Source organism: Epinephelus lanceolatus, chromosome 10, assembly GCF_041903045.1.
Source record: "Epinephelus lanceolatus isolate andai-2023 chromosome 10, ASM4190304v1, whole genome shotgun sequence".
Taxonomy (NCBI): domain Eukaryota; kingdom Metazoa; phylum Chordata; class Actinopteri; order Perciformes; family Serranidae; genus Epinephelus; species Epinephelus lanceolatus.
Window position 1 is genome coordinate 9,704,767 of NC_135743.1, and position 27,832 is coordinate 9,732,598.

General features: G+C 39.9%; 1 protein-coding gene across 2 annotated transcripts; it reads left to right on the forward strand.

Moving 5' to 3' along the window:
* il21r.1 (interleukin 21 receptor, tandem duplicate 1) lies at window positions 1–27,626 on the forward strand. 2 transcript variants are annotated; one of them, XM_078171424.1, is made up of 11 exons: window positions 1–168; window positions 5,886–6,057; window positions 9,824–10,048; window positions 10,385–10,503; window positions 10,768–10,876; window positions 13,522–13,709; window positions 14,239–14,372; window positions 14,505–14,670; window positions 15,066–15,144; window positions 18,678–18,771; window positions 25,002–27,626. In XM_078171424.1, the coding sequence occupies exons 4-11, from the start codon at window positions 10,443–10,445 to the stop codon at window positions 25,764–25,766; spliced, it is 1,596 nt and encodes a 531-aa protein (XP_078027550.1). In that variant the 5' UTR covers window positions 1–168; window positions 5,886–6,057; window positions 9,824–10,048; window positions 10,385–10,442; the 3' UTR covers window positions 25,767–27,626. The 2 variants fall into 2 exon arrangements, with proteins under 2 accessions (XP_078027550.1, XP_033497566.2); XM_033641675.2 differs by lacking the exon at window positions 1–168 and having other exon boundaries at window positions 5,663–6,057.
* Window positions 27,627–27,832: the final 206 nt, after the last annotated feature.

The window sequence follows — 27,832 nt, forward strand, 5'->3', positions numbered from 1 at the left end:
ACTGAAATAATAACTGTACTACACCCTAAAGGTGAGGCCAAATTAATACATGAGCATCACCGGATCTCACACATTGATGGAGTTATAACCGAGGACTGTGTAACTGAGTCACATCACGAGAGACCACGGTGTGAAAACGAAACGAGCAGCACTTAATGGAGTTCCCCTGTGACTACATGGCTGGCTGGTGCTGCGCTTCATCTCTACTGTATATTCCCGTTACTGAAATTAGGACTGTGTGTCAGTCATTAGGGTGTAACAATGTTGATTTTGAAGGCCAGTAGTAATAGTGATATTCTCTTGGGGGCACTGTTTTTATTTTAAATTTAAAAAAAATCCCCGAAAAAAATCCAGAATATTCCCCCCAGTTTAATCTTATCAGGGGTTGCACCCCTCAAAAGATGAAATCTTGTACACAGCACACTGATGTGAATCTTTGCACATCCCCTGCTTAATATCTTTGCACATTTTACACATCTGGTATTTGATATTTATTTCAAGCATATAAAAAATAAGAAAAACTGAACATACAAACAAGCAGACAGACTTAAAGGCAGTAGTCTGTGAATATTCTCATTTATCCAGGTCAATTCCATTCTGGCAACAATTAAATCGTAGGCAACTGGACTTTGATTTTGTCTAGAAGACGTTTCACCTCTTATCCAAGCGGCTTCATCAGTTCTCAACGCATCAGTCTGACTAGTCTTCACTAGTCTGACAAACAGTGGAGTAAGACTCAGGTTTTTAACCTCTGTGGAGGTGTACACCCACCACCCTCATAAGACAATATTTCGTTAGTGAAGTATCACTGGACCATTGTTTGGGTTAGGTGAGTCACACTAGTGAACGAAGGTCGTTAGGAGTGGGTGGGGCCACTGGTGAGCAACAGTCGTTAGGCATGATGTGTGGTTACCAGTGAACGACTGTCGTGTTTCTTTGAGCCACTTGAGGTTAGTTTCGGGCAGTCTTTGTTGTTCAATCTCTTAGGTACAGCAGCAAGGGCCGCATTGTAAATGGAGGATAGGTGGTGTCTCAGGCCACCTCCCCTGTTTAGAGACGGTTTCTCTATTTTAATGTAGATGGATTCTTTCACCCCTCTTTCGAACCATCTGTCCTCTCTGTCCAAGATTTTCACATTACTGTCCTGTTGCTCACCAGTGGCCCCACCCACTCCTAACGACCGTCGTTTACTAGTGTGACTTACCTGACCCAAACAATGGTCCAGTGAAACTTCACTAACGAAATATTGTCTTATGAGGGTGGTGGGTGTACACCTCCACAGAGGTTAAAAACCTGAGTCTTACTCCACTGTTTGTCAGACTAGTGAGAACTAGTCAGACTGATGCGTTGAGAACTGATGAAGCCGCTTGGATAAGAGGCAAAACGTCTTCTAGACAAAATCAAAGTCCAGTTGCCTACGATTTAATTGTTGCCAGAATTAAAGGCAGTAGTGTTTACAAATAATGAAAAGCAATTGTCAGGGTATAGTTAATTTGATTTGAATGAATGAATGACTGTTTCTAACAAAACAAAATAATAATAAAAAAACACAAGACAAAGATAACAATGTCCGAAAAAGAGTTGGTAGAAGTAAAACTTTTATGTCCTAACCCCTTACATTTCTTCTTTTAATTCAATTTTTTTCAATTCAATTCAATTTTATTTATAAAGCCCAATATCACAAATCACAATTTGCCTCACAGGGCTTTACAGCATACGACATCCCTCTGTCCTTAAGACCCTCACAGCGGATAAGGAAAAACTCCCCAAAAAAAACCCCTTTAACGGGGAAAAAAAAACGGTAGAAACCTCAGGAAGAGCAACTGAGGAGGGATCCCTCTTCCAGGACGGACAGACGTGCAATAGATGTCGTACAGAACAGATCAGCATAATAAATTAACAGTAATCCATATGACACAATGAGACAGAGAGAGAGAGAGAGAGAGAGAGAGAGAGAGAGAGAGAGATGCAGGTAATGACAGTAGCTTACAACAACATTAATGAAAGTAATAATATTATAGTTATAGTTCTGGCTACTGTGGTACAATATGTTGAAAGTATGTATTAGTATCAGACAGTATACTTGTGTGACAATACTCATATGTGTATAATAACAGTAGAAGTATGACTAATGACTAATGATGGCAGCAGCAGCAGGAGGCATCTGGCAGGACCACGGCAGCAGCACAACCACACACGTCACGCTGTCCAGGCACCGCTGCGGTATGAGTTATTCTGAGAGACAGTGGAGCACAAAGGCTCCGGAGAAGAAGCCGAGTTAGTGACATCCAGAATGGCCGAGTTAGCAAGATGCAGTAATAGGATACGAGAGAGAGAGAGAGAGAGAGAGAGAGAGAGAGAGAGAGAGAGAGAGAGGGAGAGAGAGGGAGCCCGGTGTATTATAGGGGGTCCTCCGGCAGACTAGGCCTAAGTCAGCCTAACTAGGGGCTGGTACAGGGCAAGCCTGAGCCAGCCCTAACTATAAGCTTTATCAAAGAGGAAAGTCTTAAGTCTAGTCTTAAATGTGGAGACGGTGTCTGCCTCCCGGACCGTAACAGGAAGATGATTCCACAGGAGAGGAGCCTGATAGCTGAAGGCTCTGGCTCCTGATCTGCTTTTGGAGACTTAATGCATATATTATTTTAACAAATTCCAGAATTTATTTACAACTGATATACAACTATCCAGAGTCTGTAAATAGCTCAAAAAGTGCTCCACAAATAAAGTTATTACTATGCCTTTCTTTCTTTTTATTAATGTGTTTAATAAAAACACTCAAGAACATAAATGCAGAATAGAAAAATTACAGTATAAATATGGCAAAGATACTTTTTACAGTCCAAGTACCACCCAGTGTTACAAAATAAATATGAGTTTTGAGTTTTTGAAATTGATTTATATTTGTGCTCTCTTTCAACTCATTATGCAGCCCATTCAACAAGTCCACCTCACACACTGAAATACACAAACTCCTTTTAGTCATACAGACACATTGTATTTTAAAATTAAATTCTCCTCTTAAATTATAACCTCCCTCCCTCCTGGTTATGAAACATTTTTTGAATGTTTCCCAGAAGTGAATTATTTCTCGCTTCAAACATGGTTATTGCAGTTTTAAATTTGACCCAGTCTAAAAATTTCAATGCACATGACTTTAAAAACAGTGTGTTGGTGTGTTCCCTGTACCCCACATTGTGTACTGTCCTGATTGCTCTCTTCTGAAGGATCTATAACGGTTGTAAGTTGCTTTTGTAAGTGTTGCCCCAAACTTCCATACAGTAAGTCAATTATGGTCATACACATTGGAAAAGGAGTGGGAGGAAGTATAAACTTAAAAATTAAATCCCACTTCTTCTCCCTGAAGTCATTGAGTGAAATGAAACAGACAGCTTCCTTATATGAGATAAACCTATACCCAAGACTAAATATTCCTTTATTACTTTTTTAACACTGTCAAACATAACCCATGTATATGATAATAATAATAACCAAATATATATATTACAGAAACCTATCTTGGTATATAATATGAATTACCAATTATCTGTTACTTAAAGGTATAAACCAGTCTAAATGCGCATGCAGTACTTTGCCTGTCTTAGTATGTTTATTGTATGTTTAATGTATGCACTGAAAAAACAAAGGCAAGGCAGCTGTATTTACAGAGCACATTTAATTACAAATATCACAATGTGTTTTACGTTAAGATAAAAAAGAGGAATAATGATAACTTTTTGAGCTGAAATCACAAACTGCTTTCCAAGGTGAAGAAAATACAAAACAAAAGTGACATTAATAAAACATAAGCACATACATACACCTACGTATACACTTAAACACATAAATACCTGTGAGCATGCATACATACACACCCACACACACAATAAGGATGTCAGCAGTCAGGAAAGGCCGTTCTGTGAAAGTATGTTTTGAGACGAGATTCAAAGACGTGAACAGAGTCAGCTGATCTGACGCTCAGTGAGAGGCTGTTCAAAAGCCGAGGATCAAGAACTGAAAATGCTCAATCACGCTTTGTTTTGAACCTGGGGCCGGTTGCACAAAACACCTTAAGTTAAGATTTTTCTTAAAGTTCTAGGTAAAATTTCCTCATAATAAAGTTAGTTGCACAAAACACCCTTACATGTTCTCCTTAAGGTTTCCTTAAAATAAGTGTTTATGGTTTTCTCCTTGTCTGGGTCTCATATTTAAGGAATCCCTAGACCGTTGCACAAAAGACCTTAGCAGCTAAAGCAAGGTTGAAAAAAAAGGTACTTAAGGTACCCTTGACTCCATCGTAACTGCAACATGGCTGAATTTATGGTGATGAATGAAACCACTAACACACCCCAAAAAGAGTGTTCTACGACCAGGAGATGTCGAGACCAGTGGATACGCTTTTGATTTTACACTATAGATTTGACTGAATTAATTTTCATTGCAATTTCTTCCGACAATCATTTTCTGCTTTCTGGTATTTGGGGATCAAGTTTACTTTGTAGTTTGTGCGTTCTAGGATTGTATTTCTTCAGAAGTGTAATCTTTTCCTCCCCTGACCAATGTCTTCATGTCGCAAGGGGTCAATTGGGCGCTTCTTTTAGAGGTAGTCTGGGCACGTCCAACTGGTAGGAGGCCCCGGGGCAGATCCAGGACACGTTGGAGGGATTACATATCTTAGCTGTCCTGGGAACGCCTCGGGGTCCTCCAGGAGGAGCTGGAAAGAGTTGCTGGGGAGAGGGAGGTTTGGAATACTTTGCTCAGACTGCTGCCCCTGCGACCTGGCTTTGGATAAGCGGTTGAAAACGGATGGATGGATGGATGGATGGATCACAAGCATGAGTCCAAGCAAACAAACAATTTCCATGGAACCTTGTACCGCTGTAAAATCTCTTTCAAGGCAGCAATAAATGAGTTAAAGTTTTTCATTACCAAAGAAAACCTCTTAAGAGATCCTGTGCAGCTGTGTACGCCCCTTAGCTAAGGAATGGTTAAGCCTTAAGTGTCATACTTACAAAGAAAACTTTAGGTGTTTTGTGCAGCCGGTCTCAGAAGACCCAGCTAGCAGATCTGAGGGGCCTGTTTGGACGGTATGGTGTGAGAAGAGAAAGGAACATAAAAAGAACATCAAGCAAATGTCACACAATAGCATACCAAAAAAAAAAGAAAGAAAATAACATAAGAATACATATCCATAATACCCAAACACCCATGCACTCTTCTGTTCACAGGTCTGTGAAAATGGTTAACACATACTAGGTTTACACGCACACACATACCACAACACTAACACTTAGCGTAGACCTGAGAAAACAGGATTGTTTGTTTTGATCTTAGCTTTTAATGCAGATACAGTATTCACAGATTGCAGCTCATTTGGCAACTCACTTCAGAGGGCAGGTCTGCAGTAACTAAAAGCACCTTTACCTGATCTTATTTGGGGTACAACCAGGAAGCCACTGTCTGAGGACCTGAGAGGTCGGATGAGGATGTAGTCAGTGAGCGGGTCAGAAATATACTGTGGAGCTAAACCATGTAGTGTCTTAAAGACCAAAGCAAATTCCTTGTAAGTGAAAACCTTCTCAGCATAAATCCTTTTCTGATTCTGTTTCTGATTACTCCACCGGAAGATAATTTAAAATCAAATTAATTTAACACAGTTTATTGTCATTTTTGTTTTTATGTGGTAGGGCAGATTTAAGGTTTCATTGCTTGTTTGTGGCACCTTTGCCTCCACCCTGTTGAATACAGTGAGTAATATCATCTCCTTATCTGATGTGGAATCATTCACACTTTGACATTTAGTTTACAGAAAGCCTACTTCCCCCTCACATGAAGACACAGTTCTCTCTTTAATCACAAACACAATCTCACTCTTTGCTATGAAACAGCCAACGCCTCCATCAATCTCTGCAGATTGCAAAGATGGTATCTCTGCAACGTTGTCAATTCATGTGGTGCTATGAGTCCATAGTGGACGTCCTGGAAAGGTCACCAGCCCTGTGAAGGAGGAGTAACCTGCCATTGTCTTCACCAGACGGGACAGTGATCTCAAAAACAAAGGTAGATCATCACCTACACAGCATCGCTTTTCCTTGTCGCTAACACAGTGTCTATCATGTATTACCATTGTGCTTTGTCACTCTGCATTTGACAACTTTGCACACAGGTGACACTAAATGACAAGAAGGTAACTTTAGGAAGAAGAGAGACATTGTCATGATTTCATTACGCTGCAGTCTTAAAGGTGAAGGCTGATGCACAGTTTTAGTTTGTTGTAGACAGGCGCGTGGGAGAAAATGTCATCAGGGATGAGACAAAGAATTCCTGCACATTGTCCTTTAACTTGCAGATAACAGAAGTTAAAATTTCAGCATAATGTCTTCTAACTTGCAATACACTTTTTAGGAAGTTGTGCATGAATTCTCTCCTCTCTTCATTATACTGCACTCAGCACACTCAGGTTAATTTACCAGGCCTGTATTTGCTGAGCTTTTACCAAAACACACAAGGCAAAACAACTAGTGTTGAAGGTTTCTAACATTTCAATAATCATTAAAAACAGAGGTAAATGTTCTCAGCAATTAAACAGCCTAAATAAGATCTCTAGTTGGACCTTTTATATGTCAAACAATACATTTATCTGTATAATTGTCATTGGCAGATGGACAGATGTATGATTGCACAATGTTACATTAGTTTTTCACATAATGAGAGAAATCCATAATAATGGTCGTGGTGAAAATAACCTAAAACGACATAGAGCAATAGAGATGTCCCCTCCGACAGAGATACACTCCACATTATGGTCTTAAACCTCAGCCACAGTTTGACACACAGAGATCCAGCTTTGACAACAGGTGACACATGACACACAAAAGTGTGCTCCAGTTTGCAAAACAGTAAAAACAGGATCCAAAAGGTGCTGTGTTGTCAAAACACTTCATACAGTCACTAAAATTACATCCTGCTGTCGGTAGAGAAAAGGCTGCAACAAAAATCTCCTCAATCACGACAAACAACCTATTTTCAACACAGAATCAAATCACAAGTTCATATCTGCAGTCATTTAGTGGAAATGCACCAAAGACGAAGAGAAAATAAAATATTTTAGGTAGTAGGGATTTGGTATCCGAACTCAGTACCTTTAGGGTCTTGACTGAAATAACCCAGGTAGTATTGAAACTTCTCCAGTCAAACAATACCTGCATTCGATTATTTTTGTACCAAGATCTAGAACAAAAAAGACAATTTGTATGGTTTTGCTCACAGCCAATCACAGCAAGCGCTCTTCGATTTAATGCGACATGTGATTGGCCCACTACCTCAGCAGGCACAACTCACTCAGTCTGGGGTGTGGTGAAGTTGAGCGCGGTCTATTTGACAGTTTGCGGTTTCAAACGTATTAATATACCACAAGGCTTTGGCTCTGGTGGCATTTTAGGCAAGTGAATGCTTCCAATCACATTGACTGGTCTCAAATTAAGTACTCTATTGGTTGCAGTATGGTATCACAAAATTTAGATTTAGACTCATCCACGTCACACCCAAGAGAGAGCCACCTAATTCCCCACAGCCTTACATCCCAGCTTTATTTTCTGCTCTGTCTGCTTCCTTTTTTCGTACAAACTTAAAGTAACCAACCTGGCATGTCCCTTAACATGTGACTACATACTGAGTGTGTCCAACACAACAAAAACTGATTTCTCTTATCTGGGAACAAGGTCTTAGAACATTGTGAGCAGAAGAATGTTAGGTGAAGTCTGCATTTAGTTTCTGCACTTGTTTTAAATGTTATGCCATACTTTCCACTCCATGTGGTAGGCATGTTAAAAGTGAAAATAACTGAACTAGAAATCATTAAATGTTAAGTAAATGCACTGGTGGTCTACTCTATAGTTGGTCAGAACAGTAGAGAGGGACCTGACCTGCAGCAGGTTCAAGTTAAACCTCACTTACAGTGACCTCTAGTGGCAGTAAAGTGTTTGTACAAGCCATTGGCTGTATGCTCTGTAGACACATCTTGGACATTAACCTTATGGGAACACAACAATTCAGCTTGAGACCACTGGACTTGACTTTAACCCATCCTACCCAGCAAACACACTGCAGCAGGGATATAAAACATCAGAAAACAGTGAGAAATGTCTGTGAATGCCTGCCAGTCAAAAAAAAAAGACCTCAAGGTGAAATCATCAAAGTTGTTTTGTTTCCAGCAGCAGTCCAAAACCAGAAATATTTAGTTCATTATAATGTAAGATGACAACAAACAGACAGTTCTCTGTGTAAGAAGCTGGAGTCGTCAGATGTTTGGCATTTTGCTTGAAAAATAACTTGAGGGCTCAGAAGGCTTTACAGCATACAATATCAAAAATGGTAGAAACCTCAGGAAGAGTGACTGAGGAGGGATCCCTCTTCCAGGACGGACAGATGTGCAGTAGATGTCATACAGAACAGATCAACATGATACATTTGCAGTAATCCATATGACAAAATGATGCATAAAGAGAGACAGTATATGTATGTGACAATAATAATCATATGTGTATAATAACAGAAGTATGACTAATAATAACAGCAGCAGTAGGAGGCATCAGGCAGGACCACGGCAGCAGCGTAACCATGACACACGATCCAGGCGTAGCTGTGATACGAAGGAACCTGCGAGACAGTGGAGCACAAAGACTCCGGAGAAGAAGCTGAGTTAGGGATATGCAGTAATAGGACGTGAATGTTAGCAAGTGAAGAAAAACCAACCTTTCGGAAACTGACGAGAGAGAGAGAGAAGGAGAGAAAGGGCTCAGTGTATCACAGGAGTCCCCCTGCAGACTAGGCCTATTAGCCTAACTAGGGGCTGGTCCAAAACAAGCCTGAGCCAGCCCACAAGCCAATGTATTTTTTGGCGTTTTGAGCACCACAAGCCGAGCGCCATCCAGTTCCAATATATTGGAGAGAAGGCAGACATCTCTTCAGTTGATATCTCCAACACTCGACAACTCACACAAACAGTCTGATAAACAGCACTACAGGTAGCCTATCATCGACCGATTGCTGCAGCTCCGCAGTGCAGTCACCTCATACTTTTGTCCCGTACCACTAACCTGCTTCAAAGCTACAGGTGCTCAGCTTTGTGTGTTTTTTGTGTGAGAAATGACTTCTGGCTTTGACTCATATTAGTATTGTGACATTAAGTGAGACGGGTCTGCACACCTACACAGTAATTTGAATACCAAAGAGGCCCACCCATTGTACAAAACAAAAACCGTTATTGTTCTGTGATAGAGTTTAGATGGCACGTTATATACACATGAACCATGATTCTTATGTTTCAACTCCGGGTGCAGGACGTGTACATCAGAGTGCTCAGAGGTAATAATATTTGGAGCTAATTTAATTATTGAAAGTAAGCTGTGCGCCGAGGGGCTCCACAGCTGAATTATGACTCATTTAGCTTCACACAAAACACAGTCTGGTGGAAAATACTGAAAACCCCTGTCAAACTGTTTTTGTAGACATGTAGGTGTATGATAAGGGTCTTTTGAAAGGTATCAAAAAGCATCTCTGGGGTTCATGTTCAGAATCATCTCAGTACTGAAACATTTATTAGTTGTGTTCTGACTGAATGTTGAAAATGATTTGAGCGAGTAGGTGTGTTGTGATAATTAAGACATTTTATGGCAGACAGTGGAACAAAAAATATTTTTTCACTTATCTAAAAAAAAACTATTATTTGTCTTACTTTATTGAGGTGACAAATGTGATGACTAAATTTTTTTGTAGAAGATAATTTCAGTTTCCTGTTGACATTTTTTTTTGCTCTCTGGTTAAGTATTGCATATTCATAGCAGCAGAGTGGATGTGGTGGGAAGGCACCACACAGACACCGCTCAAAAAGGTCTGAAACCACATCCTGAGTCACGCCACCGATGATGATGCCTTCGCAGTGTCAAAGCGGAACATTGTTCCACTAAATGTTCTCACACAGACGTCAGTGCATTGGGGACTCTGTTGCCTTGTGGACTGATTAAGAAGCAGAATTTTAAACTGAGAGGAGGTAAGATGGGTTATTCTTTAAATTTATTTAACATGAGAAAAGAAATCGTTCATGAAAAATGTTCTGTTTTACGAAGTTTAGATAGTTTGAGAGATTTTTTTTATTAATTTAATTACCCCTAATTCTGACAAGTACACAGTGATGCTCCTTTATAAATGTATTTAATTATTGATTAATGGTTAATGCTAATAATGATGTTAATTGTAGTCAGATTTGTGAGCCTCTGTGAATTTAATAATTAACTAACCTGTTTTACCAGCGAATATCACAAAAAAAAACCCAACTTTTTATTAATTTTTTTTACAAAACACATTTCTAACGAGTATCTATATTTAGTTTCAGCTGCTGTGTTTCCTTCTGTCTAACCTGCGGCTGATAACGGTGGGTTGTTCCCATGGCTCTCAAACCCGCTCTCTTATTGTTGCTGTGGGACCTCACTTTGTTTGTTCACGGTGGTAAGTTGTCTTATCTTCTCTGAGTCTTTTTCTTTTATTCATGTGAATTTCTGGAGGTAATTCCCCACGTTAATGTACGTGATTTAAGATGAACTTAGTATTTTACTCAACGTGTTGTGTGTTTGTCCTGATGCTGCAGGCTTTGCCAAGTTTCCCTTGAAAAAAGTTTCCTAACTTCTGTGGTTGCCAAATAATTTAAAGGGAATGAATGTTAAATATAATAAATACAATGTTAACTGATCTGAGTGTTCTTGTGTGCTGCAGTCACAGCTTTGTGCGATGTCAACTGCTCAACGAACTACAAGGATACACTGAACTGTTCGTGCTCAGACCCTCTGCCGACATCTCCTGTCCTCGTCAAAGTCATATGCAGGTACAAGCTGTGTGCAGTGTCACTGTTAATGAATATGCTTTACATTGGTGTGTGTTACAGTGTGTGTCTTCATTGTGGCATCAGTGGCTTTTACTCAAATGTAGTCTGGAAGCTGAAATACAGGATCCCCAAGTTAGAATAACATGCTCTTAGTAATATTGGTAGCATTTTTTTTTTAGGGATTTTATGTCTTCTTTTGTTACTATTGCCCTGTGAGCAACTTGAAAATGAAAATGGAGTTTCTTCTGATTAGTGGCTTTGATATAATGGAAACACGTAAGGGTGCTGAACAGATTTTTGACCCCAGCAATGGTTTTATTGCCCCTTCTCACAGCATTTCCTAAAGAAATTTCAGTGTAAACATTCTTCTTGGATGTTATCTCATGTTTTATTTTCAGTTAGGTGGTGGGCGACATGGCTGAAAAGTATATCACGATATAGCCGGTTCATATTGATCGATGATGATAATTATCGGTAATTTTTTTTTAATAACCTATTTAAAATAAGGACCAGGAGAAAATAAATACATTTTAACACATTTATTTTAAACTCAATAGCTTTCTCCTGATTTCAATCACAGTCATCAGTCAAGGCACACGGAGGAAAATGTAATGTCAACACACTACTCGAGTATTTCCTCGCTATCCACACTCATTCTTGCTACTTACTCCACGCTGTGTTGTCTTCAGTGTTGCCAGATCTTGGGAGAAATACATTGTACCTACTGTCCTTGAACTCTACTAAACCAACTAGCCGACCATAAACGTGCAAAGAATAAATGAATGAATGAAAATGAAAGTAAAGAAGTTCCATATAACGAGCCATTTTACTTTCACTGTAACAGTGCTGGTATGCTGAACAAGATCTGAATGATGAATACATATTTCACACAGAATCTGAATCTGCACACTGCCTTTGAAATGTCCCCCTCTTGAAGTCGAATCTTTTAATCCTCTCTCTTTTTACAAATCTTGATTGCATTCTTTCCATAATTCGCCCACTTGTTAGCGAAATAGTTAAAGAACTGCGATTTAAATGTGAAAAGTCTCATTGACTGACCGTCGGGGGGAGGGGGCGGAGCTGTGGAAACATCCTGCAGTCCGACATACTATCACGCATTTAAATAACTTATTGGACGGATATATATAGAGAAAGGCGATGTTTAGAGAGCAAGCCCAAATAAGCAACTCCAATTTAGAAACAAGCCCAAAAAACGCTATCTGCGACCACACAATGATGGCTCAACCAAACATGACGTTGTTCGCTGTTTGCGTGACACCGTTGCTAGGTTACCAGGGAACAAGTGAGTGTGTTCATGCAACCAAACTTGCACAGGCTTCGAGGGTAACTTGCTCTGCTTTCCTCGTGTTTTTTCCTGATGGAGTAACATTATCGAACGTTATATCGAATGTTTTTTCTATCGACTGCGCATAAGTGTTTATCGCGAGACGATATGTTATCGTTTTATCGCCCACCACTGTTGTCAGTGGGGTAAAGAGTGGAGGCCAATTGCTGTTGTTGTTCGAGAGATTTAAAAAAAAAAAATCAATAATGGGCAACATTTGATGCTGTTGATTGTTTTTCTTCACGTTTACATACAACATAAACAAACATTTTTTTACAGTAACGATTGCTTAAATTTGGTTCTTTAAAGCTTATGACCAAGATACTGTATGTACAGCCCAGTCGTCAGAGGGAATTGTTGGCATTGTACATTTCTGCAAACCACGAATATGTAACATTTGCACGTTACTTTCATATCATACAGCAATTCTAAAGTGACGCAGCATATAAGCTGACTTGTGTGTTTTGTGGTGCTGTTTTTCCAGCGTGAAGCAGCCACGAAAACACTGCTTTTCCAGCAGGGATTGTGCCTTCAACACCAGTCATCTTAAGCCAAAGTTTGATCTTTTTCTTACAGTAACCAAGTGGTTTTTAGATCTCAACCAAACCACGTTAACCACAGCATTGTTGAAACATGAAGTTTCAGTGTATCCGCTACATCATAATGTCAAAGAGTAACATGTACATGGTTTGCAGAATGTGCAATGCCAACATTTTTCCTGACAAATGGGTTGGTTTGACATTTTTTCTGTTGGTGGACAGACTAGGTTATGAGGGTGTTGTTTCTGAACCACTGCAAAGACTTAACTAGGAGCTGTTTTGATCATTTGTGGCTTTAATTGTTGAAGCAATATATTTAGACAAAAGAATCATTCAGTAATTGAGAAAATAATCAGCAGAAATAAATAGCAAGCAAAGCAAAATAATCAATAATGGGAAAAGAATGTTGCAGCTGGTTGATTTTTATGATTCAGGCTCTATCAGAGCTTTTAGCAGCTGTGTACATGGAGAAGGGCTTATGCTTAAATGAAACACACAAATGAGGAGCATGACCACCGGATATTTACTGTTCTTTCTATGAAACAAGAGGACAGGTAAACAAGGCTAGGTTTTTCTTATGTCTGTCTGTTGGATTACTTCTCAAATGAGACATTAATAATGTCAACTCAAGCTTTTCACATCCAAGCTCTGCATCAGTCCTGCTCATAAACAATCACATGGAAACCGCAACCTTTAGTTCTGACATGCCAGCTGATGTCACAAGACATTACTAATTGTAACACACTGTTTATCTGTTGTAGTGATGAAGAACTTGAGATTACTGGTAGCTGTGAAGTCAAACCACCTCAGTCCTGGTGCGTAATGACTCCGCATGGCCTCTTTAGTGCTGCAACTGTTGGAACCATGTGCACTGCAACGGCCAGTCAGCAGGATGATCAAATATTGATAAATGCTGATGAGTCACCGAGCTGGGCACTATGTGATGTGGGTGAGTTCATCTGATAATAATTGTGTGATATGACATTTCAGTCTTCGTCATTTCTGCTGAACAGATAGGAGGATGACACAGAAATGAAAAAAGGTCACAGACAACAGCAGTAACATCCCTCATGACATGTTCAGAGGCATCAAGATATGTGTGTAAAAATGTGTATGAAGTTTAGTGTATAATTCTCTTAATTCTCCTCACATTAACTTTTCTTTTTACACATATTAGACGCTTTTTAAACGCTCCAAACATTTTTGCTCTTGTTAAACACAGCTGCCACATCACTGTGTATTAAACCTCTTTGTTTGAAAGTTCAGAAAATTCAGAGGTGACGGGAATCATACTGGCAAATTTCCAAACTTACCCTAAATGTTGTTTGCCAGCAAACGCCCACCCACCTGTGTTACTCTCCAGATTAAGACAAAAGTTAAAAATAATGTTAAACTGCCACTTGTGGTCTGTTGTTGGCTTCTGCACATTTTCAATAACATAATATTCCCCTGGTCCCCTGTGGGCTTTACTTTCACAGTGAAAGCTACGCCTCCTGTCAGTGTTACAGTGACAAGCACTGACGGATGCTACAATGTCTCTTGGGACCATGACAACAAAGAGGACATTCTCATATACAGGGTGCGCGTGAGAGAAAGCAAAGACTTGTCAAAGGTAATATGTGAACCAAAACACCCAAACAAAACCTCACGTTTGCCTTGAGAGGCTGTTTAAGTATTTTATCATTGATTTTGTCTGCGAACGACCCCCATGCCAAGCTGGCTCTGTTTTATTCCTCTCTTACAGGCTCCAGTACATTTCCTTGAAGTAGAAGAAAAATACAACCTGTTAGACTGTAAGAAGCTGCAGCCGTATGTCAGCTATGTTGTGGATGTTCAGGCCAAAATGTCTCCCAATAATCTCTATTTGGGTCCGTGGAGCGAGTGGAGTTCCACTGCAGAGTGGAGGAATGGTAGGTAGAAGAGAACCTTCCAGCCTGGAGCCACGATATAATTAACTTTGTCTCATGCTAAATCAGACTGTTGTGGCCACTCACAGGTGTTGTTGTGTTTTCATGCTTCAAACCATCATAGACATGTGTGTTTCAGGGCAGAACAAAAAGACTTGAATTTGACTGGAAGAAACCTGTAGGGACCCTGAATGCAATGTGTGTGTGTGTGTGTGTGTGTGTGTGTGTGTGTGTGTGTGTGTGTGTGTGTGTGTGTGTGTGTGTGTGCGTGCGTGCGTGCGTGCGTGCGTGCGTGTGTGTGTGCATTGATCTATACAAACATATCAGAAACAGGAAGTGTGCAGTTTGTCATACCATTTCTGTCAGTACATATTTTAAATGTTATATCTCCTTTACAGGAACGAATGAATGGTGGTGGTACGTCACCCCGCCCGTCGTCGTTCTTGTTCTCCTGTTGCTGGGTTATTTACAAAAACCGTGAGTACTGCAAACACTGGAGCTACTGTCAGTTTCTCCAAAATATGAGAATTTAATCTCAGTCCTTTTTTAAGAATGTTTTGGATTTGGACCTTGATGCTGCTAAAACTTTATAACTTTTAAAAATGTATCTTCAAAAGCCTGGTTCGCAGTGTTTAGTGGTTGGCTTTTGGAGAAGCTTGCTGAAAACAACTCGTATCATTATCAAAATAGAATGTTCCCATTGCATTAAAGCTCAAACTTCCTTTTGGATTTACACTTAACGGAGTCTGCATTCATTGCACAGAACAAGAACTTATCAAAGTGAAAGCAAATTAAGGCTTCAGGTCAGCAACCCTTTCTCTTCCAGTAAATCATTATCAAAGGTTCTCACTGCTTCGATCTACACTTTCCTGGCATCACCTCCCACATGTAGAGAAACCACTGCAGAGCTGTACGTGCAGAGGCACATTGCACTGAAATGGCTAGCAGACATAGGAAGTCATGCAGAGCATCAGTGTCAGGGAACTGAGAACACCTCGCTTATTATGGGCCCACAGTGACATGTAAAAACACAAGCTTAAAAAAGTCAGTAAACGTAGCGCTTGCACTATTTTCTATTTGTTTGGTTCCATTTTAGAAGATAATATAGGATGATATATTCTGTGAGCTGTTATAATTAAGATTGTTGCAAGGTCTGCATTTGCTTTGCAGACATCTGTCTGCTTGTAATGTTCAGTCTTTGTTTAAACTGATTTAGAGTGATGTTGATTCAAATTTGTGGTCATTTTTGAGCCTGTAGTTTGTGGGGCTGTTAAATTAATTCGTACAATACAATACAATAAGAGCATGGATGTATTACTGAACAGGCCTACCCAGCCCAAGCTGAGGCACCCTAGGGCTTAGGTGGCTCCTGAGCCATAACCCCTGCGTGAAGTCACTGTTTTGCATTTCTTATCAAATGGCCTCGTCAGTCATGTCAATAACAAAGCCCCTCCTAAAAAGATCCTATAAACAAGAAAAACTTAAGGAATAACCTAAACACTCACTTTGAAGTCGTCACGAGAAAGAGCCATCGTGATATATTTCAAGGAAGCGTTTCTGTCCCCTCAATTTATCTGTAAGTCTTCACATAGGCTGAGTGCTCTGTGCAATACGGGCCCTTGAAGGCATGCATAACTTAAGGCAATCCAAAGTAAGAGGAGAGCAGAGCACCATGATAAAAAGTGTACAAACATCAGCTGCAGTAATATGTGACATCAGCATCAACGTGTTCATGGACACCACAATTACCACAATCGTCAGTACAAGCGGCAACAGCGTCATTGTCAAATCACCATTATCATCTTCAACAGTTACAGTCACAGTTTCTAAACTTCATGACAGCAGTCACAGGACTTCCTTACTCTCTCTGAGGAGCACCTGCGCATTACAAGGCTGCCACTTAAAAAGCTCTTCAGCTTGTTTAACACATTGAACATTGGATGATCCTCATTTTGCATGACTCTCACTTATTCTTTGCTCTGTGATCACTTCTAACAACGGGTCAAGCCAGTAGTGGATCATGCCTGCCTGAGCAGTTTGTTGATCCTTTGAGTTTCTTTGTGAGAGTTAGGGGCATCTATCAGCAGAAAGAGTGTATAATATTCCTAACTATGTTTCCTTTAGTGAGACAATAACATCAAATTATGTAGCCTGAGGATGATGTTAGTGCTGCTTGTTTGTTATATTGATACACATGATAAAAAAGGATTGCTTATGTGTCTTTATGTTTGACACAGGTACTCTGCAATGTTACCTGTAGGGATTATCGTGAATTCAGGGCTGAGAAGATGTTCAGTGTCATTACCAGTAACACCCCATTAAAGGGTTTTTTTGGGGAGTTTTTCCTTATCCGCTGTGAGGGTCCAAAAGATAGAGGGATGTCATATGCTTTAAAGCCCTCTGAGGCAAATTGTGATTTGTGATATTGAATTGAGACACAACTTCACTGTAGACAAATGATTATAATATTATACAGTGCCCAATGTTTTTTTTGTGGCACCCTAAAATTTCCGCCCGCTGTTCTAATGACACTAGTGACCTTGTTTTTGTTTGCCACAGTCAGGCTGATTGACCCGAATTAACCTAAAATCTTTTAGTTTTTTTATTAAAGATAATCTGACTAGCTTCCCTAAGAAAGTATTTCACTGCTGGAAAGATAGGCTTTTCACAAATTTAGGCTGTCTGTGCAGTGGAAAGACACATATACTTTTGAAAATCGGTGCTACATGACCAGAGAAATCGGAGGAAAAGGGCTGTGGCTTTTGCTTTTGCTCAGGAGGTAGAAAATCTATCACTACCAGAATGCATGGCGAAGCGCTGGGACAAAAAACGCTTCCACTGGTGAGTGACATAATGCGAGCTGGTTTTGGTTGGCTCATCCAAGAGCAATATGGGACAGGTCTGTCTCTCGATCCGCTTCAAATACTCTTTGTGTCTATGGTGAGAGGTATAAAAAAATGAAGTTCAATCTGTAGTTTGAGCAACAGCCCATGAGCCAGCGAAAAAATGATGATCAGGGAGATATTGGTGATGGCAAGATGGAAGGAAGTTTTACATATTCAATTTACAAATACTATCCACATTGTTATGATACAAAGCTGATTGAAAATCTGCAAAGTATCCCTTTAAATTTCACATCAACGTTCGCAGCGGGCCTATTGCTTGGCCTCCGGTATTTTTCCAATATTTCTCAGTTACTTTCCAGTCTCTCTTGAGAACGGTTCATCTAAACAACTTAGTACTCAACTCTGCTTTGGGTCCTGAGCGGTAGACCTGCCACAACATAGTTTTGTCCCCTTGAAAGTTATAGTATACTTATCATTTGATAACATGGGACCAGACTATTTGCAGAAGCAAAAGCCTTCATTCCAAAAGTTACGTCTCTGATGTTTGAAAGGTTCGAGTTTGACTTCTCTGGCCTGTGTTTCTCCTTCTGTTCTCATTATACTACACAGTGTGTACATAAGGCATGACTACTAAATACATCCTGTAGATCTCAAGAGCTTGCACTCGACACAGCACTTCCTGGGCTCTCAGCAATACATGCCAAGTGTGAAGTTGATCAAATGAGCAGTTGTCAAGAAAATCAAACAGACATACAGATACTGCTTCCATTTTAGTTAGATAAACTGAATGTATACTTTTGACTTACTGATATGACACTCAAAACTATCTTTTTCTTGCCATTTGAGTAAAATAGGTAAAAACTAAGACTGAAATTAGCACATAATTGTCACAGTGTGAGCATGACACATAGACAGTTTTTATCTGAATTAACTTTCAAGTGTAACCCAAACATTAGTGACTTCAGCTTTGTGCTGTGTAATAATTCCCATGAAAGCCTTTCTGTGCGGTCAGCTTCACAGGTTATGAGTTAGAAAGCTGTTGCATTTTGTCACGTACCAAAAATCGCCTGACCAAAAGTGACACATCACAGTTGAATTATAGATGTCAAGTTATTTTACTTTCCATTTCAATTCTTTTCTAAAATCATTTCATATTTGTTTCAGGTGGTGGCAAAAAACAATCCGGCAGTTTATACATTTCCCCAGGCCAAATGAGTTCTTCAAGCCCCTCGACCACAGCTATGGAGGCAACTTTAAGGTAAGAGAAAGCAGAACAAACTTTAGGATTTGTATGTAGTTTCCAAATTGGCCCAGCAGGTGTTGCCATAGATGGGACTTTTGGCACATCTGGACCTGTCGATGGGACTTTCCCTTGACTTCTTATGTAAGGGCCTTCAGCATGTGAATGACTCAGTGTGCAGGGGCTTCAAGAGGCTTTTCGCTTTTCATGTGTCTTGACGTGCTGTGGGTAGATATTTGTGTATGACAGCCCGACCTGTTCCACCACGGTGGAAAATACCCCTGGTGGAGATCTTTGATGTGTCACTGTGACAGGCTAAAAAAAGCCTGTTTTTCATTTGTAGGGGCAAAAGGTGAGAATGTGGGGTTTATTTTGTATCGGCGTACTGATGTTTTTGTGATTATCTTTTCCATCACCTTATTATATTTTCCCCGAATGTAAATTCTCTTTCCAATCTTTGAACACCCAGAGATTTTGTTTCTTATTTTCTGCCTCATGGTTGCTAATTTAATACCAAGGCTAGAGTGCAGACTATATATCTGAAGGACTGTGTAGCTAAAAGGGCCTCAAAATTACCAAATTTCCCTCTTACATCACAAAAGAAACTTGAAACACACCCAAAATGTCTTGCCTAAAAGTACCTAGAAATATGCATGGATTGCAGTGATGCTAAAGTAATATAAAAAAAATGACATGGCACAAATATCCAGTAAAGAAAAGGCTGATGAGAAGTTGAAAACCAGGAAACTAGATCAGATGATCTGGCTTTCACATTGACTAAAAAGACGTTCAACCATAGATTTGAGTTTCTTAAAGGAATACTTCACCCACAAAAGTACAAATCATGTATTTATTAGTCATGCCGTGTTACCTCGAATCCATATAGAAAACTGTTTTCTGTGCATGCCTCCATAGAAAACAGCAAAATATATTTATTGATTGATTGGGGACCACGTTTAACAACAGCAAAACTATATTAAAACATATGTTTTTAATCTCTCACACAATCCAAATATCATTTATCAAGTGTTGTGCTCAGTACTTCCCAAACAACAGGGTTTTAGTGAACATGCCTGTTTGTGAGGTACTGAACTTCGTGAATTCAAAGTAACATGGCTTGAATCATATATTTTGGGCGGGGCAACACAGTGGTTTGAGCTGAAGGTGTGAGAAAGAATAGTATCAGTAACATTGTTAACACTGTGCTACATTACAGGGAAATACAAAACCGTACTAATGACCCTTCATTAATATAGGCCTATATTTTATCTACAAGTGCACGTCACACACTGAGCGAGCCGCCTGTTAATGACGCTGTGGGCTAATGGGCATGTAGCTACTTCCATGTTGCAGATGATACATCATGTTTGTAGTCGACCAATGAAGATGAGTTTACATATCACCTTGGGTTCGTCCTTCACCTTCTCAAAATGATCCCACACTTTGGATTTCCTGCCTGACATGTTATTAACTAGCCTGTGGAATAACCGCAGGTACCAGCCCTGGAAATTAACCTGACTCCTGTCTGACTGCTGAGCGTGGCCACTTCCTGTGTCTGTCCTTTCAAATTAAAGTCCCACATGGTCCAGTCATACAGGTTTTGATTTATTTTGACAAGGTGCAGCTCCTAACAGAGTTTAACTTTTTTTTTTTTTTTTTTTTTTTAAATTCTGCAACTAATGAAGTCTTGGTGACTAATGACCTTTCTGGTCAACTAACATTTGGTCAACTGTTAGGGGGCAGCCCCAGTAATTTCCCTCTAGTGTTATCTGTGTCATCATCATGTCCCCATTACTTATGATCATGCTGAGTTTTGTTGTGTTTAAATATTGTATCTTTTAAAAACACGGGTGGTCATGCTCACAGTTTCATCACATCTGTACTGGAGTATTCTTTAAAAAATATTGTCATGTTTGATGTAATCATTGCTCCTGTACAGACTGTTACCTCAAGCTCAATCAACCCATGAACTGGAGACCTGTGAGCAGTTGCAAATGTTGCCCAGCAGAGTGCGCTGCTGCAGCAAATAACAAAGTGAACCTCCTCTGAGAGAGGAAGTACGAGGGAGATGATGAAATAGTTGGTCTGTATATAGCACAGCTTTCCTGTACTTTCTTTCACTATACTGCATGTGCTAAACTGAGGAGGGACATTGTGTGGTATAATTAGACTAAATTCAAAAGTACTTTGTACCTGAAGGAGCAAGGCAAAGCATAAAAACACATCAAAATTTCAGTCAAAATATGCCAGTAGAAACACATATGATAAAATGAGATCATGTCTGTGGAATGAAGGTACAGTGTGTCAGAAAGTGCAGGGTTATTCTGTCTGGCTTTTCAGAGAATTAACTGATCTCTTCTTTTACCTTGTCTGTTCACGAATCTCAGAGCACCTGGAAGAAAATTAAACTTGTTTTCAATTTGTTTTACATGCACACAATATAAAACACATAGCTGATGACATTAGTTGTTTGAGGATGTGGAGCACCGTGGGTCCTGACCTCCACTAGGGGTCACCAGTTTACTCAGTGATAGAGATGGTGTCCCTCAAGTAAAAAGGTTGGGAACCACTGACGTCAAGAACATTTGTGTGGTCGTTGATCACTGTGTTAGCCTTTTTTGAGGACTTAAAGTCAACTTAGGAGCAATTAAAGAGGTAAAAAAATGTTGGAAGGAATCTCTTGTCTTTAGTTTAAAAGGACAGTAAAGATGCTGCTAAGTGTTTATTTTTGTTTTGTTTTGTTATAGTTTTCACTGATCTTCCATCTGTCATCAAACAGTGTTCATGTACTGATGACATGTTTGAGATTTAGGCCCCAACTGTAGTCCCAAATACACCAGAAGCCATTTAATTTTCCCTCAGTCACCCGTGTTTTCGGATTGTCTGTCCATCAGTCCGTCCCATTCTTGTCATATCTCAGGAGCGCCTTGAGGAAAATCAAATTTGGCACAAATGTCAACTTGGTCTCAACGATGAACTGGTTAGATTTTGTCGGTCAAAGGTGACCTCACAAAACATGTATTTGGCCATAACTCAAGAATTCATATGCTAATTATGACAAAGTTACATATAGATGTCTAATGGAACAAGATGATGAAGTGATGACACTTTGTATCCAAAAGGTCAAAGGTCAGCTTGACTGTTTCAAATGTTTCTTGGCCATTATTCAGTGTCATATCTCAGGAACAGAAGGGGAGACATTGGGTCAGATACTGAACTGGTGACACTTACCTTGAGCGTCCACCATGAAACTGTGATGATTGTATAGATTTTCTGTGTCGGGTTGAAGATGTGTGTAAAGCTTCTACGTTTTAGAATATGTGGCGTCTTTGCGGCAACATCCATACTTAAAGCATTGTCTACTGTAGCTACAGATGAGTTTGGACAGACTTGGATTTAAACTGCAGTAGTCAGTTGGCGGAGGCATACAACCACGAGGCAGTAATCCTAGTTTATGAAATATAGTGTGATAGTTCGTGAATATTGAACTCTCAGATTCATCAGACTGGATTCAAATGTAGTTACTTAACATATGACATACATGCTACCACTTACATTTCATAATTCTAAACCTGGAGCAAAAATAAGTGACAGTGTCAAAGTGTGAGAATGAAACAACATCTCTGCAGTGTGTGGAGCTTTGTGACAGGTGTGACGCTCCTCACATGTAATCCACACGCATCATCTGCTGTATTGGCACACTGTCACATCTTCAGGATCACCGTGACGGACTGAACCAGCTCGTTTGGAAATCATTGCTCTAGTTCCACTTCACTATCTCACTCTTGTGGTGCAGACTGCTGCGCTCTCTCAGCAGATCTGAGAAGGTTCAGTGTTGCTGATGAGCTCTGTACCTCAGGATGTGGTGGCCTCTGCATGAAGAAACTGATTCACGCTTATCTGGCTAACGCCTCGCTGAATGGGGACTACATGCGGCTGCAGAAGGTTTATATTTTTGGTATAATGTATGTGTTGATGCAAAGCCAAGTAGAGTTGTGGGGAGAGTGGTGCATTAAAAGTGCATCACAGTAAAAATCACAGTCACATATACGCACATTATTATTTATTAATGAAGCACAACACAGAAAATGTGCTCCTTTCATTATGGAGTGAACACCTGCAGTCTGTCCATGTGAAAACTGTATTGTTATTCAAATAATAAACACAAGACAAAAGTTTAAAGCCATGACATATTTTTCTTAAATGTCATGTTATGTCTGTACAGGGCTGATTATTAGATGTGTATGGATCTCTACAGTTAAAGTCAGATGTATCCTGCTGAACACTGTGAAATCCCCAAGTGACAAATATGTTTAGGTACTTGCCCGGATGTCTCAAACTTCAGACAAGCAGCATTAGTGTTTAGATAATAGATAAAGAGTGAGTTGTCTGCTTTGGCAAGGTGTATGACGCAGAGAGTCCTCGTGCACTTCATTATTAGGAAAGGCTATTTTTTTTTATTAATGCACTCATGTTTGTCTTTTGTTGTCTGTGTGCTTAAAGTGAAGCTGCAGGCACAGGCTTAGTTTAACTTAGAGACTGGATGCAGGGGAAAGGGCTAGCTTGTTCAAAGGCTAAAAATAATCCTCTTCTAGTGCCTCTAAAGTTCACTGATTAACACACTATATCTGACTTGTTTAGTCCATAGTTAGACTGAAGTGTACAAATGACAAGTTGTGGTTTCACTGGGAGTTGGGTGCGAAAACCAAGGCTGCTTTCACACCACACCTGCCATTGGGTTCATTTGAATGTTGTTAAGACATCTTTTCTTGTTTCTACAAGATTAACGTTTATTTGTGCATTGTCCCTGTTTTAAATAAATAAATTTCCAATTCCAAATAATGTGTCTAGGCTGCGGCGATGGCCAAACACGTAATCCATAATCAGACTGGGAAGACAGCCACAGTTAATGAGAGCAAGAAATAAGCTACAGTCTCTTTCTCTCTCTCTTATCACGACATAAGACATCAAAAATAAGAAAAAATAAGACGGGGAGCTTTCTACTGACAATTTATTTTCCTCTTTTCGTTTGGTGGAAGGTCGTCTTTGCTGGTGTTTTGTTGTAATTTGCTCTGTAAAATAATGCGATCCATTGTCCCACTCACAGCTTTCTCCTTTTAAATGTTATCATCCCGCACACTGGCTGCCAATCAGGGCTTTTGATGTGTCTCACACTTGTAATTCCTAAGTGCAAACTGCGACAAATAGGTCCTCTGTGAAGGTTTTTTAAATTTAATTACATTAAATTACAAAGTATGTATTGACAGCTTGTGTGTGCTGTCCTACAAAAAGAGAGCTCTGGCTTTGTTTGTGTGTTGGCACACGTGTCTTTTATGGCAGTGAAAATGCTACAGTCATGGTTATCAAAAGGAATTCTACAGATCGTTTCAAAATAAACAAACTTACTGAAGACAAATACTCAGTTGCTGCGATGGAGGGTTTGACTTTATCTCCACCCTTCTCTCCCCTTCAAATGGGCCGTTTTAGTGACACTCCCGCACAGATGCAACACAAGATTTGGTGTGAATGCAGCCTAAAGGACACCCAGACTGTATTTCACATATGTGCACACTGAGTCAGATGAGTTTTATTGTTGTTACTGTTGTAAAAATTTGCAGTAGGAGACAAAATAGAAAGACATGTCTGCTCCCCTCTCTCCACTGGAGGCACCTTCCTGGCTGTTGCCACTTGCTGGACATGTCTTGCATTTGAAACCATGGCTACCTGAAGAGGCTGAGCTGTCCTTCCTCTCTGTCTGCACACTGTCGCTCTCTCCCTGTCTGTGTGAAGTCACCATTCACTATAACATCCTCCTCTTCGCCATCGTCATCCACCTGAATGTTACCTGTTGAAAGAAGTAGTGAGTTTTGAAATGATACTGTGCCACCGGTTCCTCTTCTTGGTAAAACAACTCTCTAAAGGTTTTGACAGATGTGAAAAACACAGAAAATTGAACCTGTTCTGAAAACGTCGATGAAGGGCAAAAGTTTTGGAGTCCGTGTGTCAGTCTTGTGACACAACCCGAGGTGGTTTTTACATTAAAATGTGCAACAATTTCGGAGGAAGAATACAGGCTTGGTACGCAAAGGCTTAGTGCTTCATCAGCCCAAGAGCCAGGCTAACAGTTCCTCCCTGCTTCCTGTCTTTATGCTAAATCCCAGCTTCATTTTTACCGTACAGAAATTAAAGTGTTACCATTTATTTAGGCCGCTATTCCAAATTAATGTTTTCCATTTCTTCCGTTGCAGGAGTGGGTGAAGCCTTTATTCAACGAGTACGATTACCTCAGGATCAACTCGCACACTCAGATGCTAAGCGAGAAGCAGCACAACGTCCTTCAGTGGAATAATGAGAAACAAAGCTACGGCGAGGACGAGATGAAACAAGGTAGTCATGTCCTCCACATGCTGCAGCCTCACAGCAACTCGCTGCTGTTCTTCCAGGACGGCGGCAGTTCACAGGGCACCGGCCACTCAACCGGACACATCTCCATCCATACTGTAACCCTGTCTGGAGAAGAAGAGTTTGAGGAGGAAGTCGTGTCACAGAGCTCCATAAACACCCTGAGAAGTTACCAAGACGGAGAAAGCTTCGGTTCATTCAAGGAAGACAACAGAGAACACGCCAGCTATGATTTAGAGGAACCTCGTAGGCAAAGCGGGATGTTACCACAGCATGACAACCATATACCTAACGAACTATCAGTGGTAAATATGAACTTTCAGCCACGTGTCCACATTGATGAACCAGAGAGGGTATCACTCGACTCATTCGTCTCAAACGAGCAGTCAGAAGACGGCTACCCTCACGTGGACTTGGACACCATCGACAGTGGCTTTGGAGAGTGCGGCAGCCCTGGAGCCTCAGACTCAAACGTAGCAGAGCAGCGGGACTCTGATTTATTTCAGGAGCACAAAAGTTCCAATTCGAACTATGTCAAGCAGTGGATGATCTGTAGCACTACTCAAGGAGACTCCAACAACTTAGAGAGCGAACTTCCTGAAACACAGTGATGATCACCGCTGATTTGCTGCCACTATCACAGTTTGTAGTGCTGTGGGACACGTATTTAAAGGATGGATGTTATCACTGACATTTCCAGAGTATACACTTTGTTTAAAAGTAAATTTGAAGCAACCAGTCTCCTTATAATGCTGTATATTCTGTCATCATGATATTTTTAAATTGTGCACTTTTTTCTCTGTATATAGTCTTGTTTCTTTGTTTTCAGAGTATTGGTTATTGTGTTTGATTTTGCTTTTAAAAGAGTTTAAAGAGATGGGAGTAAGCACATGGAGACTGGTGTTCGCCAACATCATTATATTTTTCAGTGCTGATTTATTTTCAAGTCAGGAGAGGACAGCAGAAGAAATACCCGCACACCAATTCAACTAAGCCACAAAAAAGGTTGACAGGCTGAGATCAGTGCCAAAAAATGTTGATTTATTCAGAACATCCATGCACAAAAAGAAGGGTGCTCAGAGTGCAAAAAATAAGAATAAAATGTGATAAAAACAGCAGCGAACATTTTTCAGTCCTTGACGATCATCACTGCAGTGCAACGTTTTCTTTTTTTTATTTTTTATTTTTTTTTATCACTTTTATCACGTCTGCTGCTTCTTTTTGTGCAAAGATGGGACCCTTTCTTGTGGCTTAGTTGAATTGGTGTGCAGGTATTTCTTTTGCCATCCTCTCTTGATCGTCCATCTTACCGACACACCCAAGATAAAGTTTTTTGTTGCCTAAGTAGGCGCAGTTTCACAGCAGCCCTAAGACTTTATATTCAGATTAGTTCATCATTTATTCCTTGATCATTTAAAAGAAATCTTTTCAGACATCTTTTAATAGTTTAATTTTATTGCATAATTTTAATGCAAATGTAAAGTTTGCATTGTAAATGTATCTATTGAATAATAGATCACAATACAGCATAAAGAAAGTCATTATGATTGGGGCACTCCAGACTTAATAGACATGCAGCAAGGGATCAAAATGTTGCATAGTGCTTTGATTTATTCCACAGGAGGATGTCTTCTTTATTCATTTTCATCACTGTATATACAGCTTTATGTGTTCATGGTCATGCACGCTTCATTAGCTTGTACTGTCGCACCAGCATGCACGCCGCCTTATCAAGATCTCTGATAATGTCTGCTTTTTCTCGCACATGCATTTTCTCAGTAACCACTGTAACCATTCGTGCTGGGTTTTGCAAGTCAGTTAAAAGAGCAAACTTGGAGCAAATTTTTATCATCTGTGAACAGCATGACTTTTCTCTGGCCTTGACCTAATTCAGCAGCAGGAAGTGGAGGAAAAGAAGCTTTGACAATCTGTTCTTTCACCTTTCGTTGTATCGATAATTGCGTAGTTTATTTGTTCACATTTCTATAATAACTGCACATACAAGACTGTATTAGTATTTTATGTTTCTACTAGGAAAAATGATCACAAAAACACGTTAATACAAGCAAAATTCATATTCTCTGGACCCATGTGTATTTTTCCTTTTCTCTGCAAAGCATGTCTCAGGTTTTGGTAAACATCATAAATTGATCATATCTAACGATGTAAGAAGATTTTTCCAACTGAAAGGGCACCTCATGGTAGCTGTAGTGGGAGGGGGAAGTGTGGCTCATTTACTTTCCAAGTCCGAAAGTTTATTGTCGTTGAAGTCTGTTTCTTTACCCGATGCCAAGCTGCTTGTTCCTGTCTACACTTTCCACAACCTTTTAACCCAATAACTAATAACAGTTTCATATAAATAAAATCTTTGTCTGCAGTGAGTGTAGTCTTTATACGGTGACGTGCAGACAAGGCAAATATCAAGTTGTCAGAGATTGGAAAAACGATTAAAAAGTGTCTCATTGACTCAATCTGGTGTCTGCTTCCTCCCTTTGTTTTTTATCTGGTGCTTTGGCTTCTGATTTAATGTGAAAACAACAGAGTGTCAAACTCAGTGTATAAAACAGTCTGCACAGCGACTGTCAAACATCCAAGTGATAAAAAGATAAGCAAAACACTTATTTTCTTTTCACTATTAGGCCTATGCATTGACAGATATGTGAAAAAAAACAAAAAA

Bases quoted from the DNA above. Each gene is read 5' to 3' on its own strand.
- il21r.1 (XM_078171424.1), top strand. From the start codon at position 10,443: ATGGCTCTCAAACCCGCTCTCTTATTGTTGCTGTGGGACCTCACTTTG. The intron at 10,877-13,521 runs GTACAAGCTGTG...TATCTGTTGTAG, and splicing joins CTCGTCAAAGTCATATGCAG to TGATGAAGAACTTGAGATTA. The intron at 18,772-25,001 runs GTAAGAGAAAGC...CTTCCGTTGCAG, and splicing joins GCTATGGAGGCAACTTTAAG to GAGTGGGTGAAGCCTTTATT.